At 56.0% G+C, this 17939-nt stretch overlaps 1 protein-coding gene across 5 annotated transcripts in view; it reads right to left on the bottom strand.

The window, feature by feature from the left end:
- WT1 (WT1 transcription factor) overlaps positions 1-17939 on the bottom strand; it is a 38412-nt gene that overhangs the window by 19361 nt on the left and 1112 nt on the right. For 4 of the 5 annotated variants that reach the window (XM_087743883.1, XM_087743873.1, XM_087743847.1 and 1 more), the window contains exons 2-4: positions 13868-13990; positions 13512-13614; positions 7209-7286 (exon numbers count right to left, since the gene is read on the bottom strand). In XM_087743883.1, the coding sequence (XP_087600009.1) occupies positions 7209-7286; positions 13512-13614; positions 13868-13990 (304 nt within the window). The remainder of the gene's footprint in view (positions 1-7208; positions 7287-13511; positions 13615-13867; positions 13991-17939) is intronic. The other variant, XM_087743863.1, reaches the window with a different exon arrangement.

Here is a 17939-nt window from a genome sequence, read left to right on the forward strand (position 1 = left end):
TTCCTCCCAGGAATAAGCAGCAGAACAAAGACCCTGTCTGTGCCCTAAGGAAAGGCTCTATGAATGGGAGGGATCCTCCAAATGATCTCCATCTCGATTTTTATTGCACAGTTGGGAAGCCTTCCTCAACATTCAGCCTTTTTCATATTTCCTCCCATTATTTCTAGTTACACGTCACTAAACCTGTACATACAACTGCAAAGCCTTGACGATTAAAACCTGTTTTCTGAGCCTCTTGACCCATAATACAATAAGTAATGAATAGCCATCTACTTAAGCAGCTCCCTAAGAGAGATGCTTTAACAATCAGGAACCCTAGATCCCATTTTACATTGGGCACATTTCCATCAGCATTGGCTGGTACCCAGCGTGGTCATACGGATGATGACAGCAAAATGGATCACGTGAGATTTTTTGGTTAAAATACCATTTATTTACTATGAAGCACTATGGCATAATCTGACCTTCAGGGAGGTGGAAATTACCAGGTCAATGCTCTTTCCAGTCCGTGGAGAAACTGGAACACTGAAGGAGGAGTTTTCACAAACCGTCCCTACACCACTGCTCTCTTGAGCTTCAACCTTCACTCTGCATCAATAGCAACCTCACTGCGAAATACACTTCTTTTTCTTCCATCCCCTTTACTCAATGCATCCATGATGTATGCCACAAAATGTATACCACGGTTTGCACAGTTGGCTTGTTTCATATTGCTGCAATTTATATACTAAAATAAAAGCACTGATAGAAGAACTGATATAAACCTCCTAAACACATTACTGGAACTCAAACATCTGCTTTCTTGCACACAAGAGATAATGATCAGATGCAATCCCACATACGTGAGCAATACAAGTAACTGATGAATTTATACCTGCAGTACGTTAAGTCAATGGAAATCTTAAGAGAACAGGAGATTCCTTAACCTTCACCTTTTCTAGTCAGGCACTCTATGTTTAACTAGGCAAAGAGACAATGCCTGATACGCTTAGGCCACCATATCTATAAGAATAATTGTGAAAAATTGTCCCACTAGATTCTCAGGACTAGATAACAGCCTAGATCTCTGCCAAAGCACTGCAATGTGCACACTCTACACCCCAGATCCACTAACGATATATACGTTATAAATTAAAAAGAAGACGCATTAGAGATTATACTGCGGTGTTCAGATGAACAGTGATAGTCCAGGGTAAGTAAACACCGATACTCCAGGAGAGACAGCCTTCTGGGAGCAGGACCCACACGTTCACTCCCAGCAAGACGGGCTGCTCAGGCAACACCACAGCAGCCTGGAGGACTGCCAACGGAGCCGCTCGCTGCCCCGCTGCAAGTGTACTCAGAGCGCGGCTGAAAGCACGGCCAAACCTCCACGCCGTGTCTTCCCCTGCCCCCAGGGGAAACTCAGCTAAGGCCAGGGGGATAATCAGGGGGCGAACAGTTGAATTGACCAAAGAAGAAGGAAAAAAAAAAAAAAAATCCTCAGTAAGGCCCGGAGTTATAGTTAGGAGAGACACCAGACCTCCACAAGTCCTGAACGGAGTCAAAACTAAGCAAGCCCAGACGCAGCCAAACTGGCCTGCCAGGATCCGACAGAAATTTTTGTTCGAGCAAGGACTGAAGGATTTGGCCTCACAGTCTAGTTCCGCCTTTACTTGTAAATAGACAACTCCCTTTAACTTCAATGGGAACAGCACGAAGGCAGAACGGGGCTATAAACATTTAGAATTTGAGCTAGTTGGTGAAAAAAGGACCCAGTATATTTTGTTCTCTGGTTCTAGGCAGTCAGAAACAGACCTGGAAACATAGCCATAAAATGTAGCTCTAGATAACGGCGAAACAAAGACTGATACTTACACAACATAAAATGCTAAGCAAGCGCTATGTTTTGTAGAGTATTTAGAAGCACTTGCATTTCCCATTAGCCCAGCAAATCCTTAACACTCGGAGAGTAGCTCTTTTAAAATGATTAATCTCAAAGTTGTACAGATTGTACAAAGATTAATAAAAATGAAGGTTTTACAGATGAGAATGTGTGATGAAAAACAGAGCAGCTTTAGAGAGTTGTATCAATCTAAGTGGTTATAAAAAAACTCATAAAAGATGACATTCTAATCTGAATATTTTAAAAAATAATCAAGCTGCAATTTCTCTCTCACACCATTTTTACTTTGTTAAACTGAAATTGTCTGTCTAATGTATAAAGCAGTTACAACTTAATCTGAAGAGTTAAGCTTTTTATTATTATTTCATAAACCAAAAAAGGGAAGCTTTAGGGCATACTGAGGAGAGTTAGAAAATTTCAGATGAAACATGAATACACATTGATTCATGAGATTCAGACTTGGAAGAATATAAAAAGCCAGAAAGCAACATTACATAAAACAGGCACCACATTAAGCCTCAATTTAATTGTGTTTCAATGCAGGAACAGGAATTTTAGGGTTTAGAAACAGAGCCAAAAATGAGGCAAAGTGAGGGTGTGGGCTAGTCGCGTTGATAACGGAACATAAAGGAAGAGAAGTAGAGTTAATTCCCTCTGCTAAAATATTTACCATCCTAGCACCCTGGGAAAAATATGTATGGAGACAGCAAAAAGATTCTGATTAGTTATATAGAAGATCATGTTTCTGCCTGTTTTTTGTCTAATACTATTACGGAGGGTAGAGCATAAAGCTGTGTTTTTATCTGTACTTTCCAAGGCAAAGGAGTATTAAAAAATGTGATTTCACAGACTACAGCTCTTCTGCCATCTTCAATGAGAAAACCAGCTGGTTGATGAAAGGAAGGCACTGGATTTTCAGGGGACCCTAGTCTCTCTGACTTCAATAGTCTTTGTTTGGTTTGGGTTTTTTACCATTGACCTGAGTGGAATCAGGATTTCACCCAACACTTACTTCCCTTCAAAATGAGACCCTCAGCTACCAGCGGGAAAGGGGCAATTCAGTGTTAGAGACAATAGGTCATTGTCCATTTCCAGCTCAGGTAGATTGCAGAACTGAACCCAAGAAGGAAGTTTTGCACCTCCAAATTTTACTAATAATACCATCACAGCTAAATAAAAAAACCTTTACAATTCACTCCTAGACAAAATAAGTTTTCACTGTCTTGTTTTAGATGCGGTTTTAATAGTGTTCTACAGAGATCATACCTAATTTTCCTTCCACTGAGCCTGAGCAAACAGCAATATATACAAAGGTCCATGGAACACGCTGGCTATTTAACACCTGAGCAAAACCAAAAGGAAAAAAAAAAACCAATACACACAAAATTTGTCTGGTTATACACTCAATTTCAGATGACTGTTGGAAATATGGATCAAAAATTTTCACTCGAGCAGCTGAATAAACAACTATGCAATATTACCGTTAAGTCTTGCTGTTGGGTGCGTGGCTACACTTCTTGTCTACCATGCCATAGCATTTCCAGCTTGGTATAAATCATTTCCATGTCACTTTTATACAGAACTCATCAAAATATCAAGGAGGTTTTTATAGTCCTGAGGTCTACCTCTACAACACTAGGAAGGGAAGCAGTATTTCCCATGTTGCACAAATAAGAAAGCAACACAAAAATATTAAGGTCAAACTGAAGGGAAAGGTGTCCACTAATGTGGAACACCCCTTTTGAGATGTCTGGGACCTGAGTTCTCGGGGTTATAAGCAAAAGACCCGCTGACTTTCCTGCAACAGTATAAATCTGATCTCAGCTGCTCCAAACAGAAAACCACAAAATGAGGAACAAACCATCAGCAATCTGAAGAGATAAAATCCAGTCCCACAGTGATGTTCACTGCCTTAACCATGAAGTTTTCCTTTCAGATCCCTGAAGCTGCCAGCTTGTGTGACAGCTCTCGCAGACAACAAGCCAGCCCTCCCGCTTGTCTACCCAAAGTTCAGAAGGTGGCAGAGAAGTCCCTGGACAAACAGGCAACACATAATCAGCGCTCACAAGGCACCAAGTGTGGACTGTTCTTCCCTCAAATGAGTTAGAAGCACAACTTGAACTCATTCTTTGGCATTCAGAACCTAAGTGAAAAGCTACAGATTCAAGCCACTTGGACTATAGGGGGTTGTCTTCTTCCAGATACAACTCCTTGCAGAGAGAAGCTCATTTGGGGCCATCAGACCTTCTTCTGCTTTGCCAGCAAGTAGAAATGCCTAGAAGTCAACTTTCAGGACTTACTCCATGTTTTGGAGTAGTCTGGCTGCAGCCTTTTCTATCTACTTCCCCATTTACACCTCTCTCCCCTTCCCCTGCCCATCTACCACGCTGTTGTACTCTGCCAGAAGACATCATCTCTCTTCACCTTACGTGTCTCTCTCCACCACCTAGCAATGGCTGGCCAGGCACTCTATTCCATAACTTCTACTGCCGAGTTCTGCTTGACGCTCAGGCCGTGCCTTCTGCAGTTCCCTAATGCTTACACCTACTGAAAGGACTCAAAGACCAAAACCCACTGAGACGAAGAAACTTCTTGCCCTCAGTTCCAATATCTGACATTAAAATACCCAGAGAGGAAAAAACATTCAAGAAAAAAAGTCTTCTAAGGCCTCGAAGCCATAGGCTGAAGCAGGCTCTGAGCAGATAAAATCATTCGATAGTTTAGATGCCAGGCCCTTGCTCCTGATCGCACATGACCAGGACTGTTCATAAGCTTGCGGCTCAGCGGGAAAGATTTTCACAATGACTGGAAAGGACGCAGCTTTGGCCACCTGACAGTATTCCTTGCCAAATTTCAAACTTTTAATCTGAAGTGAGGAGATTCTGGAGCTGACCAGTCAAATATTGGCAAGAATGTAAACAGCTAAAACCAGAATGCTCTCAGAGAAACCGCGAGATAACTTAAGCATAGAAGCTGCTTACTAACTCTACCTGAAATGCACGGCAACAGCTTCATTTCAGTATATTAAACTTACTCTGAACATGAACCCAGAAAGCAAGCTACTGAACTGGTCTACTGTCACATATAAAACGTATGACCTGTAAGTTTTATATAATTGTAGAGTTCTCTAACTATTTGCAGAACTTACTGGTAGTGTTTTCTTCCTTCTTATAATGTGCAAAGGTCTTATCGAAGCCAGGAAGAAGTGCTGGGGAGAACTCGAGGCAAGGAGCTAAACAAGGACTGTCATCGTTGGACAGAATCTAGAAGCTCCATATTTCAACAGAAAGACTGATTCCAAAATTCTTAAATTACAACTACAAGATTGAGAAAAGCATCTGAAATACTAAACGCCTGGGAATCACTTATGAACAGTTCATATATTTTAAAGATGTAAATCTTGGGAAGAATACCTTATGTTCATGGCAACTGAGATTGGAGGTACTGTGTATTGTAACTCTCAGCCAGAAAAGACAGATAACTATTTTGGCTCATATTACCAGTGATGAGGCTATGTCTAGCACCGATTTTCCACAGAATCTACAATCTTGGCCTATACCAAAACTTTCAGCTTTGTTTTACCATAGATCATTCATCTTGATTTCTTTTCCCACCCCCTTTCATGCATCCTAGGTCACATACTTTACACTGCTAACAGTCTGACTCCTGGACAAGTAAGAAGCCATTTATTTTGTTCAGTACTCCTTTAATATTTCTATTGTGTCTTTTTTTTTTTTTTTTTTTCACTGAGTTCCCCAAAGAATAACCTCTTCCTTGCTTTAATAACTTGGACCTCGGTCAAGGTTGATATGTTTCTCCATTTCGCAGGATATTTTCTTCAGAAGAGACAAAACAGTGTCTAATATTGCAATGACTGATCTTTAAAGGGTACAGTCTAAAGAGGAAATCAAAAACACTTATGGAAAATAAAAGTAGGAAATAACCTTTAAAAAGAGAGGATTGGCAGCGAAGACACTGAAGTATACACAACTGCAGGATCTGGGGATCTTCTCTAACCACAAGAGAGCTCCTTGATGGATCTCTTCAGGCCCAATTCTCTTGTTCATTCCAATACAGATGGTTTACTATGCTACTATCTCATCCCTCTAACCTTCAAACGCCATTTGTGAATGAGCTAGCAGCAGACTCATAATATTTTTCCCTTTATCACGCCACAGCACTGTACACAAAGTCCATCTCGAACAAGGTTTTCACATTTATGGACAACTACGTGAAAGCATAGATCCAGGGGGCTCTTCTAGATTTCTCCTATTGTTCACTTGAGACTCTTAGCAGATGGAGAACACCTCAAAGCAAGCTGGCGGCACCTGCCTTCGGTAGGGGCGTTTTCATAGCCTGTCATCTACCCAGAGCAGAGCAGGCCATCTTTGGCTTTACCTTGGCCAAGAAAGGCGGCTCTTTCGCTCAGGCTAGCGACCGCAGATGAAACAAGGCCAAGCGTGCCAAGCCCGCGGTCCGGGCCCTGCCGCACGCTCCCCTGGCTGCGTCGGAGGCCGAGCAACGCGGAGCAGGCCTGCTGCGGGCGCCGGGCGCAGGCACCGACAGCCTCCCGCCGCCTCGCTCGCCCCTTCTCCCCTTCCTCCCGCCGCAGCGTCCCGCCCTCGCCCCCAGGGCCGGGCCCGGGGGAGCAGGAGGCCGGCTGCCGGCGGGGGAGGCCCGGCGGGGGAGGCCCGGCGGGGGAGAGGGCCGCCCAGGCCCCGGCGGGCGGGGGCCGGGAGCGCTGCCCCCCTCAGCGGCCGCCACCCCGGCGGGGCCCCGCGGCGCCTCGGGGCCTTCCTGCCCGCCCAGCGGCAGGAAGCCCCGCGGGGGAGGCGGGCCGGAGCCTCTTCCCGGCAGGTGGGAGGGCGACAATGGCCGGGAGGAAGGAAGCCGGGAGGCGGCAGGGCCGGGACACAGGACGCAGCGCCTGGCGAAGGGAGGGAAAGGGAAGAGGGATGGTGGGAAGGGGCGACAACGCGAGGAGGAGAGCGCCGAGGGGCCGCAGCTGCCCCGCCGGGGCGCCCGAGCCGGAGCGGGGCCAGCCCTGCCCGGGGAACCCCGGCCCGGCCCCGGCGGACCCCGCCGCCCCGGCCCGGAGAGCCTCGCCTTTCGGACACCGGCCAGCGCCCCCGCACCTCGGGAGGTTATTACAGGCATTTCTGAAAACACGCTACGCTGGAGCCAGCTGATGGGGCGCTGTCGGAACTGGTCGGTGGTTCTTCGTGCTGGCGGCTGGGTTCAAGTCGTAAAACACAAGATAAAAGTTAGCTGGGTAATACAACCACACTAGGGCAAAAGATTGGAAAAGAATAAAGCACCTTACCCCTTCAGTGTGGATCCCAAGTTCATTTGGTTCCATGTCATGCATTCAAGCTGTGAGGTCATTTGGTATAAATTGTCACTGTTGTGGAAACACGTAGAATTAGAGGTACAGTTACAGCGATCGAATTAAAACCGATACGTCAAGAGAGCAACATTTTCTTTGTTACTGTTTTTAAATACATAGCAGCAGAATTTATTTTATATAATCCCTTTTATCGATGTATTATAAATTTAAAAAAAAGAGAAAAGGAAATAAAAGAAAAGAATGGCTGTGGATTGAAAAGGCTCTTGGAACCTGCAAGCCCGTCAGTTCGTAAATAGCTGGAAGCGGAGACATGAAACTTTTCCCTTACAGAACAGTAATACCCGATAGTGACACACTGGAATTAACGAAACGAATCCAGGCAGCCTTGGGGGCTAACGGAGCAGGTTATTTGTTTTAAAAAGGCAAATCTGTTAACTGCTTTAACCGGGAGTGCGGGAGCCCACGTGGTTAACGGAGCGAAGCAGCTGTCGCGACGGATGATGGATGTCCCTGCATCGAGGGGCTTGACAAGCGGGAGAAAAATGGGGCGGCTGGGCGATACGGGGCGCTGCCCGCCGGGACGGGCGGCTGCTGCGGGGCGCCGGGTCCCGGCCGCCGCCTTCCGCCGTGAAGCGGCAAACGCGGGCCCCTTGCCGGCGGTGAACGATGGCGGAGCCCCGCGGAGCGGCTCGCCCGGCCGTGCCCGTCCCCCGGGCCGAAGAGGGGCCCTCCCCCGCGGGCGCTGCCCCAGCTCCGGGCTCTGCCAGAGCGCAGCTCCCCGGGCAGCGGCGGGGGAAGGAGGCGGCACCCCCCGCGCCTCTCAGCCGGGCCCTCTGATGGATGCCGGGGAGCAGCCGCTCGCAATAAACGCAAGTCTCCCCGTTGATTAATTACACCTGAACTCGCTGGACTTACGCGGCGAAGTTACATCATTCTCTTATTAGAAAAGGGCATTTTCTTTTCTTATTTTTTTTCTTCGTGGCAGGTAGAAGCGACCTAAAAAAGTCAGATTCCAGTGGGAAGCTTTTGCATATAAAAACAAATTAAGTGACTTCAATCTCGAAGTATGGGTAATATCATTTGTCAGTATCACCGGACACTATTATTCATCAGCGTGTCTGAAGTGCTATTATGCTACTACAATGTCCCGCATATCAGCTCAGGAATTGTTAAACTCTCCTGCAGTTTCCCCATTTGCAACAGCAGTCCGTGCTGGTCTGTGCCAACTACGTTTTGCAATTCCACGAATTCTTCCTGTAATGCTGCTGTAATTAATTCCTCCAGGACCCTGATTTTTATTAGAAGTGCCCGCCCGATGCATTTACAGCAGGAGATTTCCCTTTAACTTTCTTTCGCTTGACAGTTCATTTATAAGAGCCTCCCCCACAATATCCACTTTTCCCCCTCCTTTGCTTTTTCATAAAGCAATACACTTATTCATCTTGTCACTAGCTCGCAGCCACTGTATTGCGTGCCGCCTGCGGGTGACAGTGTCCCAAGCAAACCGCTCGCCAAACGGCGCGGTGGCCGGCGGGGGGGCGGCCGCCGCTCGCCCCCTTCCCCTCCCCGGCCGCTGCTCCCTCCTGCCCGCCCCGGCCGCTTCGCTCCTGGCTTTGCAGCTCCGACCGCGGCTGAACGGCGGAGCCCGAGCTGCCCTCGCCCTCCGAGGGAGCCCGGAGCGGCCTTCGGGCGGGCTGGGCGCCGTGCAAAGCTCGGAGACGGCGGGCGAGCGAACCCCGCTCTCCCTGCTGAGCCCCGCTCCGCCGCGGCCGGTGCCTCGGCTGGGGGCGGCCCCAAGGACAGACCCGCAGCCCTCGCCCCCCGCTTGCCCTCCCGCTGCAGCTGCGGTGGGGCGGGAGCCGGGGGAATGAGTGCCGGGGGCAGGGGGCCCGGGCTCGGACCCCACGCCATCCGGGCTCGGACCCCACGCCAGCCCAGCTCTGCACCCCACGCCAGCCGGGCTCACACCCCACGCCAGCCGGGCTCGGACCCCACGCCAGCCGGGCTCAGACCCCACGCCAGCCCAGCTCTGCACCCCACACCAGCCGGGCTCGCACCCCATGCCAGCCGGGCTCGGACCCCACGCCAGCCAGGCTCAGACCCCACGCCAGCTGGGCTCAGACCCCACGCCAGCCCAGCTCTGCACCCCACGCCATCCGGGCTCGGACCCCACACCAGCCCAGCTCTGCACCCCACACCAGCCGGGCTCGCACCCCATGCCAGCCGGGCTCGGACCCCATGCCAGCCAGGCTCAGACCCCACGCCAGCTGGGCTCAGACCCCACGCCAGCCCAGCTCTGCACCCCACGCCATCCGGGCTCGGACCCCACACCAGCCCAGCTCTGCACCCCACGCCAGCCGGGCTCGGACCCCATGCCAGCCGGGCTCACACCCCACGCCAGCTGGGCTCGGACCCCACACCAGCCCTGGCCACCCCCCTGCGCGGGAGCCGAGCGGAGACGCGTTTCACTGCGTGACCTGGGGAGGAGAGGTGTGGCTGGAGGCTGTGAGAGCGGATTCCTGCGGGATGTGTGGCCGTCTCGGCACGCCACGGGTGAGCTATGCCCCAGCAGCGGGGTGCCCACGGAGGGGCACCCCCACGCCTCACACCGGCTGCAGAGAGAGGGCTCTGTGTGACCTCTGCTGCCGGCAGCGGCCAGGGGGAGAAATTTCTCTCCTGCGGAGATGCTGAGCCCACGACCCCGCGAGGTTTTACATCTCGAAAGACCCGGGATCGCCCGGGCTTTGGCCCAATCGCACGGAGGCGGCCCCGGGGCCGGGGGCACAGCCGGGCTCTGGGCTCCGTGCCCCGGCAAGCCCGGAGGCAGGAATGGCTGCGCAGGCCGCCCTTTGCCCGGGGGCCACCGGGCATCGACACAGGATTAAACATCTCGCATCTGAGATGTGACAGAGAACAGGCCATCCCTAACCCCGGGTAGGCCCCGCCATGGTTTATCATGGACAGTGCCGTGAGATGGTCGCACGGAATTCACAGCTCCTCTCAAAATCTCGGATGAGGTTTGCATGATGAGAAGGAAAGCGGGGTCTCCGGGGACACGCCTGCACTGATTCCAATCTGAATCCTTGGCCCTCCAAACAGCCACAAAGACGACACTAAAAATAACTTATTTTCATTACAGAGATGCTTTTAAAGAGAAGCGAGAGGAAGGGGGGGAACATTTCTACAACGGGGATTAATGTAAGTTGGAGTGGAATAAAAGGAAGTCAACGCTGAGCAAAAAGGGAACTTAAAAGGAAACCAGTAGTAGATCATATAGAGTTTGTTTTGGCCTGCATTGCAGTATTACCGAGTTCTTGACCTCTGCACAGAAAGAGCTATAATCTGAACCGAGACTCCTCCACTTTTAAAGTCTTTCTAAGTGTGACTCACAGTAAATTTTCAACATCGAGCATGTTTACTACATTAAACAGCGCGAGGTAGAAAAGTTCACATCACCATTTTAATGGACCCACAAATGCTAGTCATCCAAAGCACACTTGCAGCCTGTGCGGGTTTGTCATCCACGTCCAGCTATCAACAACCGCCGCAGTATTCCTTGGCAGAGGGGCGGGCCGCGCTATAAACAGAGAGCAAGTAGTCGCCGAGGCGAGAGATTTCAGAGATACTTTTGCTTCCAGTATAAGAATTACGATCTTTTAACCATTTCCTTCAAGCCGTCGCCTTCTCGTGGTACGGGAGGGAGGGGGGCGCTCCCCAGCCCCGGCCCGCCCGGCACAGCCAGGCCCGCGGCGCTCCCGGCCGCAGGGCCCCGCCGCCCACGCCCCTGCGCGGAGAGCGGGGAAGCCGAGAGCGGCTGCGTGGCGGCCTCTTGCACCCGGCTGGTGGGATGGCGGGGAGGGAGAAGAGAGGGAGAGCGAGCATCAGGTGGAGGTGGTTCGCTCCTGCATCTCCCGGCGGCTGCTTTCTCGCTCCGCCCCTGCTCGGGGAAGGATTGCCCCTTGCGCCTGGTGTCGGCGCGGCAGGGACCCGGGACGGGGGCTGCCGGGGGGATGGAGCCCGGCGGGACCCAGCGAGCGGGGGCAAGGCCGAGCGGGCCCCAGGCCTGGGCTGGGGGGTGGGCGAGGGACCACACGCGGCCCCCGTGCCCCACTCGAGCGTCCCGGGGAGGCGCAAAGGAGCGGCGGTGCGGGGCAAGCACCGGCCCATGCCGGCCCGCCGGGGAAGGAGGCAACACCTCCCGTTCCCCAGCTCCTTGCCTCCCGCCGCACCGCTCCCGACCGCCTGCTGTCCTCAGCCAGCGCGAGGAGCGACAGACGGACAGACGGACAGAGGCCGGGCAGGGGTACGGCCGCGGGCAGCCTGACCGCCCCGGCCCTGCCGGCTCCGGCGCTCAGGCGCGGCAGCCGAGCCCTCCGCTGTCAAAGCAGAGCTGGCAAGCTCGACCTGAACGGCGAAAAGCAAAATAAGTCTTCGCAAAGGAGCTACGGAATAAACACGGTCTTAAAAAAATAATAACAAAGATTCCGCCAGATCAATACGAATACTGAGTGAGACAGCGCGGTGGGTTTTCAGGCCGTTTGTGGCTAACGAGTCCCGCCCGTTTCTGCGCGGGAAGCAGTCGCCCACTTTCCTGACAACACTTCCCAGGGAGAACACTTGCGTAGTAGGAAAACCGTTTTCCCCAGAGGCGCGGGGGAGGCCGCAGGGCGCTCGGCCCCTGCTGGGGCTCAGGTGCCGGCTCTGCACAGCCGCGGCTGCCCTCGACGTGCAACAAGCAGCCCCACGCAGCAGCATTGGCTCGCGTGGCTTAAGGGCTGAAATCCCTTACAGGATCCTTACCCTGCCGAAGCAAGCAGTAAACCTCCCGGGGAGCAGAGCGGGATCAAGGCTGAGGCTCTGCGGCCGCCTTAGGGCGATGCCAGGCTGCGCTCACCCCCTCCCCGACGCTTCCTCGGTAGAGGCGCATGGAGGAGAGAGCTCTGGGCACAAGCAGCGGTCTCCTACCGGGATCGCCCCTCCCGGGGCCAGGCTCTCCCCACGAAACCTACACGCCAGCACACACGGCGGCGGAGGCAGCGCCCGCCATGCCGCCGCCGGCGGAGCCCGGGCGCGGGAGGCCGAGCCCCGAGGCGCGGCGGGGCCGGGGAGAGCGGCGGCTGCCCGGAGCTGCCCTCCCCGAGCCTCCCCACGAACCGTATTTATAGATTTCCCTGCGAGACGAGCAATCTCTGTCACTTGAGCGCAGGAGTTCGCCCCGCCAATTATTCTGCAAGCTAATCTCTCTGGATAGGCTTCTTTCCTTCCTTCATTACCTCATTCCCTCCTTCCCTTGACGTCAACTCACGTTCATTAGCGAAGTGGCTTTTGGAAGTGACAGAATTTTGTTGTCCCACGTCCAGTGTTGATTAATCGGAGATGATAGCACCGGCCTACGAGAGGAGCCGCTCGCGGCTTCCTTCGCGGAGGCACGTTGTTTTGTGTGCGGGAGTTCCTTAGCAACTCCGAGGTGCGGGACTGGCTCCAAGTTCACAAAAAGTTGAAGAATAAATTTGGGGGAACTTCTTTGCTCACTGACCACGTTGTAAAACTGCAAGGGACGCGCCCAGCCCCCATGCCAGACCGAAGACAAGGGGAAGCCACGCTTGCGATGGACCCCTCCGTTGGCAAAGAGAGTTCGTGCCTGCAGCAGAGCTCCCGATGCACCTTTCTCCCAGCAAGGAGGTCCGACAGGTTCCTTGCCCCGTTCATAACAAATAACCGCCCCGCAGGCCATCCCCGGCGCTCCTGGGAGCCGTCGGAAGGGCTCCTGGTCTGCCAGCAAGGGGATGCTCCGGAGCCGGGCTGCCCCGGGCACTCCCCCCCCCCGGCGCGGATGAGCGCACCTGGGGGCAAATCCCAAACGCTTCGCAGCAGCGGGCTCCCTCCGGGACCGGCGTGGCCCAGGGAGGCCGGGCAGCTCGGCTCCCGCGTCCCAGGGGTGGCCGGCACCTGCCGCCAGAGAGGTGCCCCGAGCCCCGCAGCCCCGGCCCGGCCCGGCCCGGCCCGGCTCGGCGGCCCGGGAAAGCTGCGGGACACGGCGGGGCCGGGGCGGAGGGAGCGCTGTCTTTCCTGGGTTTATGTTGTTGGTTTTTGTTTGGGTTTCTTGTTTGTCGGTTTGTTTTAAACTTGTGCATCTTTTTTTTCTTTTGAGAAAGGAAAAACTAAACCCGTTTCCTTGCATCAAACAGAAAGCCGTTTGAACGACAGGCGGGGGAGAGACCGCGTCCGCGCAACGCCCCGCGCAGGCGGGGCAGGGCCCAGCTCCCCCGGCGGCCGTACCTGTTGTAGGGGGTCCGGAGGAGCAGGGCCTGACTGCCCGTGCAGCTGTCGGTGGGGGTGTGGCAGCCGTACACCGGGGGAGGCACCGAGTACTGCTGGTCCCCTGCGGAGAGAGCGACCAAGAGTTAACCCCTGCGGCGCCCGGCCGTCCCCCCCGCCCCGCGCTGCAGAGGGGGCTGCAGGGCCCCGTCCCCAGCGTTTGGGCAGCTCTAGGCCTGTGCCGGGCTTGCGGGGAGCCGCGGGGGGCAGCGGCGCGACGCCGGAGCCACTCCGGATTGCCAGCCGGCCGCCAGCGCCCTTTGAGACGGGCCCCCGCGGCCGGGAGCGCCGTCCGCACCCGCGGAGGCTGACATTACCTAGCGAGGGCTGCTGGCTGATGGGGTCCTCGTGTTTGAAGGAGTGGTTTGTGAACTGGGCGGCGTGGTGAGACGGCGTGTGGCCATAGCTGGGGGTCCCGTCAAACGCCACCGTGCTGTAACCTGCCGAAGAGACCACAGCGCTGTTAGGAGGGGCCTTCGGCCCGCCCGGCCGCCAGCTCCCTCCGCGGCCTCTCCGGGCAGGCGTCGAGCGAGAGGAGCCCACGCCCGGCCGAGCGCCGCGGGCTGCCCCCGCCACGCACCCACGGCACCGCCGCGGGCTGCCGAAGCGCTTCGCGTTCGTTGCGCCGAGTTGCTCTTCCCCCGGGGGGGAAAAAGAGGGAGCACGGCCGCGCCCCTCCCTTCGCCCTCGCCAGCACACGCGCGTCGCGGGGCCGCGGGTGGGACCCCCGTGGGACCCCCGCGGGACCCCCGCCCCGGGGAGAGGCGAGCCGGGCAGCCCGCTCCCAGCGGCGGGAAGTCGGAAGCCTCGGCCGTGTTTAAAGAGAACAGATCGGCTTCGGCAATAAAAAGGATGTTTTCATTAATTGTTGCTCATATTAAAGAGGAAGGTTCCCATCTGCTCAGTGTACTCCTCTGCCGTTTCCAATTTAGAAGTTACCCTTTAATCTCTCTTTTTTTTTTTTTTTTTAAGAGCAGCTTTCTGCAATAAAGAGGCGGAATGTTACATGCAAAAATAAAACTCCTCCTTTCAGCGAAAATTGCTCTCCAAAATAATAAACAGCCTATTTTGTTTCCTACACCGAGCAGATTCGGATGGAAAGAGACCATCTCTGCTGACCCCGGGCCGACACGGAATCGTAAATCAGGTGCCTGGACACCAACTTTCATTAATGACTTGGAGCTGGCTAAACAACTTCAGCTAAAAAAGTAATTACAAAGTAATATTATCTCAGAGGCTTCTCGGCTCATCAGCATTTACCCCGCGAACCAAGCTCCTCCGAGAGTCACTCTTCCAAAAAACAAAACAAAACAAAACAAAACAAAACAAAACAAAACAAGACAAAACGTCCGACGTGGGCTGGGAAAAGAAACCAGCCCGGGGAGGAGCGCTGCCCCCTCGCCCCCCTCTCCCCTAACCCGCGCCCCCAGCCCCGCTGGATGCGGCCGCGGCCGCCGTGACTTTGCGGCCGAGCGGGAGCCCCGGGGCGGCCTTGGGGCGCCTCTCTCCGCTCCCTCCGGTGCCGAGCGCTCGGCGCTGTGCGGGTCTCTGCTTCACCACCGCCGGTACCGATAACCGCGGGGGTTTCGGGGAGGATAAAATAAATGGAGGGCAACGCAGGGATGCGGTTGTTGCTGCTGCTCCATTTTCTCATCTCTGCAGACAGCCTGGATCCAGCGACATTACAGGGCTTAATTAACCTGCGGGGTTGCGTGGGAGAAATGAAGGGAGCAATGGGCAGGGGAAAAAAAAAAACCAAACAAACCAAACCCAGAAGGCTTTGAAACCTTCACCTTCGCGATGACTTGAGGCCGGCCCTGAGACTGCGGAGCTGGGAGAGGAGCGGGCCCGCTCTCTGACAGCCCCGGCCCGGGGCGCAGGGCCCTGCCGCGGCGCTGACAGCCCGGTACCCTACCGGCTCCCACCCCACGGCGGGCTCTCCCCCCTTATCTCCTCCCTGAGCCCCCAGGGTAGAGGCTCAACCTTCAACTCCCTTTTCCCCATTTCCCTCTGCCTCTTCTTTAACTTTCAGAAAACACCGACACTTTCTACGTTACTTTTGGCCCAGCGCAGACTTTCGGTGACCTTCAAAACTCAGCTCGGAGCAGAACGAGGTTTTGGCCGCATTTTCCGGTGTTGCCTGACCCAAAGCTTCAGGAATGTGATAAGAAAGTTGAGTTCTGAACCAAGCTGCCGATAGTGAGGTCTCTTTAATTAGGGCGTTATCAGAGCCAGGCCTGATTAAAATGTGCTGAAAATAATTGAAAGTTGTACATCTGCTGGAGAACGGGGCCCGCTGGAGGCATCCAGTTGTTGGAGGAGCCCAGCTGGATGAAAGAGACAGGAGAAGGAGAAGAGGAAAACTGGGCAGAGGTTTCAAAGCCTTAGTCCCTAACCCCCACACCATCCCAGACTTGGCAGTAATGTCATCGCAGAGCCAAGGTAGCGTCTTTCCCACGGTCGGAGGAACCCGCTAAAAAAAAAAAAATAGGAGTTCAACCTTGAGGAGAGCCAAAGCAAGAACATTTTATCCATCCACGAAAAAAAAAGAAAAAAAGAAAGCAAACACCCTTTGCCGAATTCCTCCTTGCCGAAGGAGCTCGCTGAGTGTCGCCGAAAATAGCTTGTGGCTAAGCCGCAGGGCTGCCCGTGCGGGGAGGCAGCCCCGAGCAGAAGGGACACCCCCCCCCCCCCCCCCAGGGCAGGGAACGGCCCCGCGGCGAGGCCGCTGGGCCCGGGCAGCACGGGAGGGAGCCGGGACGGGGCCCCCGCTCCCCGGGACGGCCCTGCCTCCAGGCTCCCGCAGGGCCTCGATCCACCCGGCCGGGGCCGGGGAGGTGTAGGGCCGCTGGCCCCGGCTCTGCGGGCACGCACAGGTTGTGCGGGGCTTGCGGTGCCGCGGACCGAGCTCCGGAGGGCGAGTAAAGCCCGGCACGGGGCCCGCGTTTCGGTGCGTTAAGGGCTCCGTTTCTCTCCGGGGCGGCTACGCTCAGGCGGCAGGATGGGGCCGCCGCTATTCTGTCCCTCGCCCACCCGCTCACCCGCCCAGGGCCGAGTTTATTTCCCTCACCTTCCTCTCCGCCTTCTCGTCGCTATTTCGGCCCAGCGATTACAAACCCTCTCCGATGTCCAAAATCCTTTCAAATGTCTTAAAAGTACCCCCGGCAGCGCTCCCTGGCCCGGCGGGCTCTGTGCTGGGGCGATCGCAGGCCGCTCCCCGCCGGCTCCCGCCGCTCGCAGCCTGGGGCTCGCAGCGGCTCCGGGGCCTCGCCGCCAGCGCGGCCCGGCGCGGCCGAGCCTCTCCCCGAGCCCCAGGGATGCCGCCCGTCTTTCCCAGCCGGGCTCGGCGGCACGGCCCCGGCCCCCCGACGTTAGAGCCCGGCGCCGGGCGGACAGCGGGGGCAGGGGCCGGGAGACGAGGGCAGCAAGAGCGGTGGCAGCGGGACTGCGACCCGGCGCTACCCGGGAGGGGGGCCCGCCGCTGAACAACCGCCTCCCCTCCGCCGCCACCGCCTCGCCTCACCGCAAACGTCGCCCCGGGCCGCCTCGCCGGCCCCGGGCCGCCCCTCGGCGCCCGGCCTCGGCCTCCGCTGCGGCCCCCCGCCCTGCCGCCCCTCGGCAGCCGCCAGCCAGCCGGGCACAGCCCGAGCCGCCCGCGGCGGTCGGCCCCAGCCCCTCTCCGTGGGGACGCGGTTGCCCCCGCTGCGCGCAGCAAGCCCAAGCTGCGAGGCTGGGCGCGGTCGACCCCGCTCCGAGAGCGGCGAGACCCCGGCGAGGCGGCCCGCTCCGCCGCTCGCCCGTCCCCCGAGTCCCGGGGCCGCGGCGGCCCGAGCCCCCCTGGGCCAGGCTCCCCCGGGGCCCGGGAGTGCGGGTAGGGGCTCGGCTACCCGCGCCTCGGGGGCCAGCTGAAGGAGGGAAGGGGACCCGAGAGGGCTCGGCGAGCTCTCCGCACGCTCGCCCCCTCTCCCTTCTTCCTCGCGTTTGCACCAGCAGATGTTTATACTGCAGCCACTGCAAGAAAAACGATTAGATGATGATCCCTGTGCCACAGGCAGGGGATGACCCACCGCCCGGCCCTGCAGCCCCCGGGAATTTCCCAGGGCGGTGCAAAGAGCAGCCTGTCCTGGCCGCGGAGATGCTGGAAAGAAACTACGAGGCGCCCCCGTTTGTGCGCCCCGGCCCCGGGGCATCCCGCGCTCCCGAGGTTAATTCGACAAGCGGCCTGAAAACACCACCGTGCGGACAGCGGTTTTGGGTTCAGGAGGAGGTCCGAAGGTAAACACCCCCCACCCCCGGAGACTGTAGAGGGAATTTTCTCGGAGCAGCGACCCCATCTCCGTTCCAGGACTTGCGCCCGAACAAACCTGCGAGGCGAGGGGCTGCTCCAGC

This window comes from Nipponia nippon, unplaced genomic scaffold, assembly GCF_047370975.1.
Source record: "Nipponia nippon isolate SJK-2023a ecotype South Korea unplaced genomic scaffold, ASM4737097v1 scaffold_10, whole genome shotgun sequence".
NCBI lineage: Eukaryota > Metazoa > Chordata > Aves > Pelecaniformes > Threskiornithidae > Nipponia > Nipponia nippon.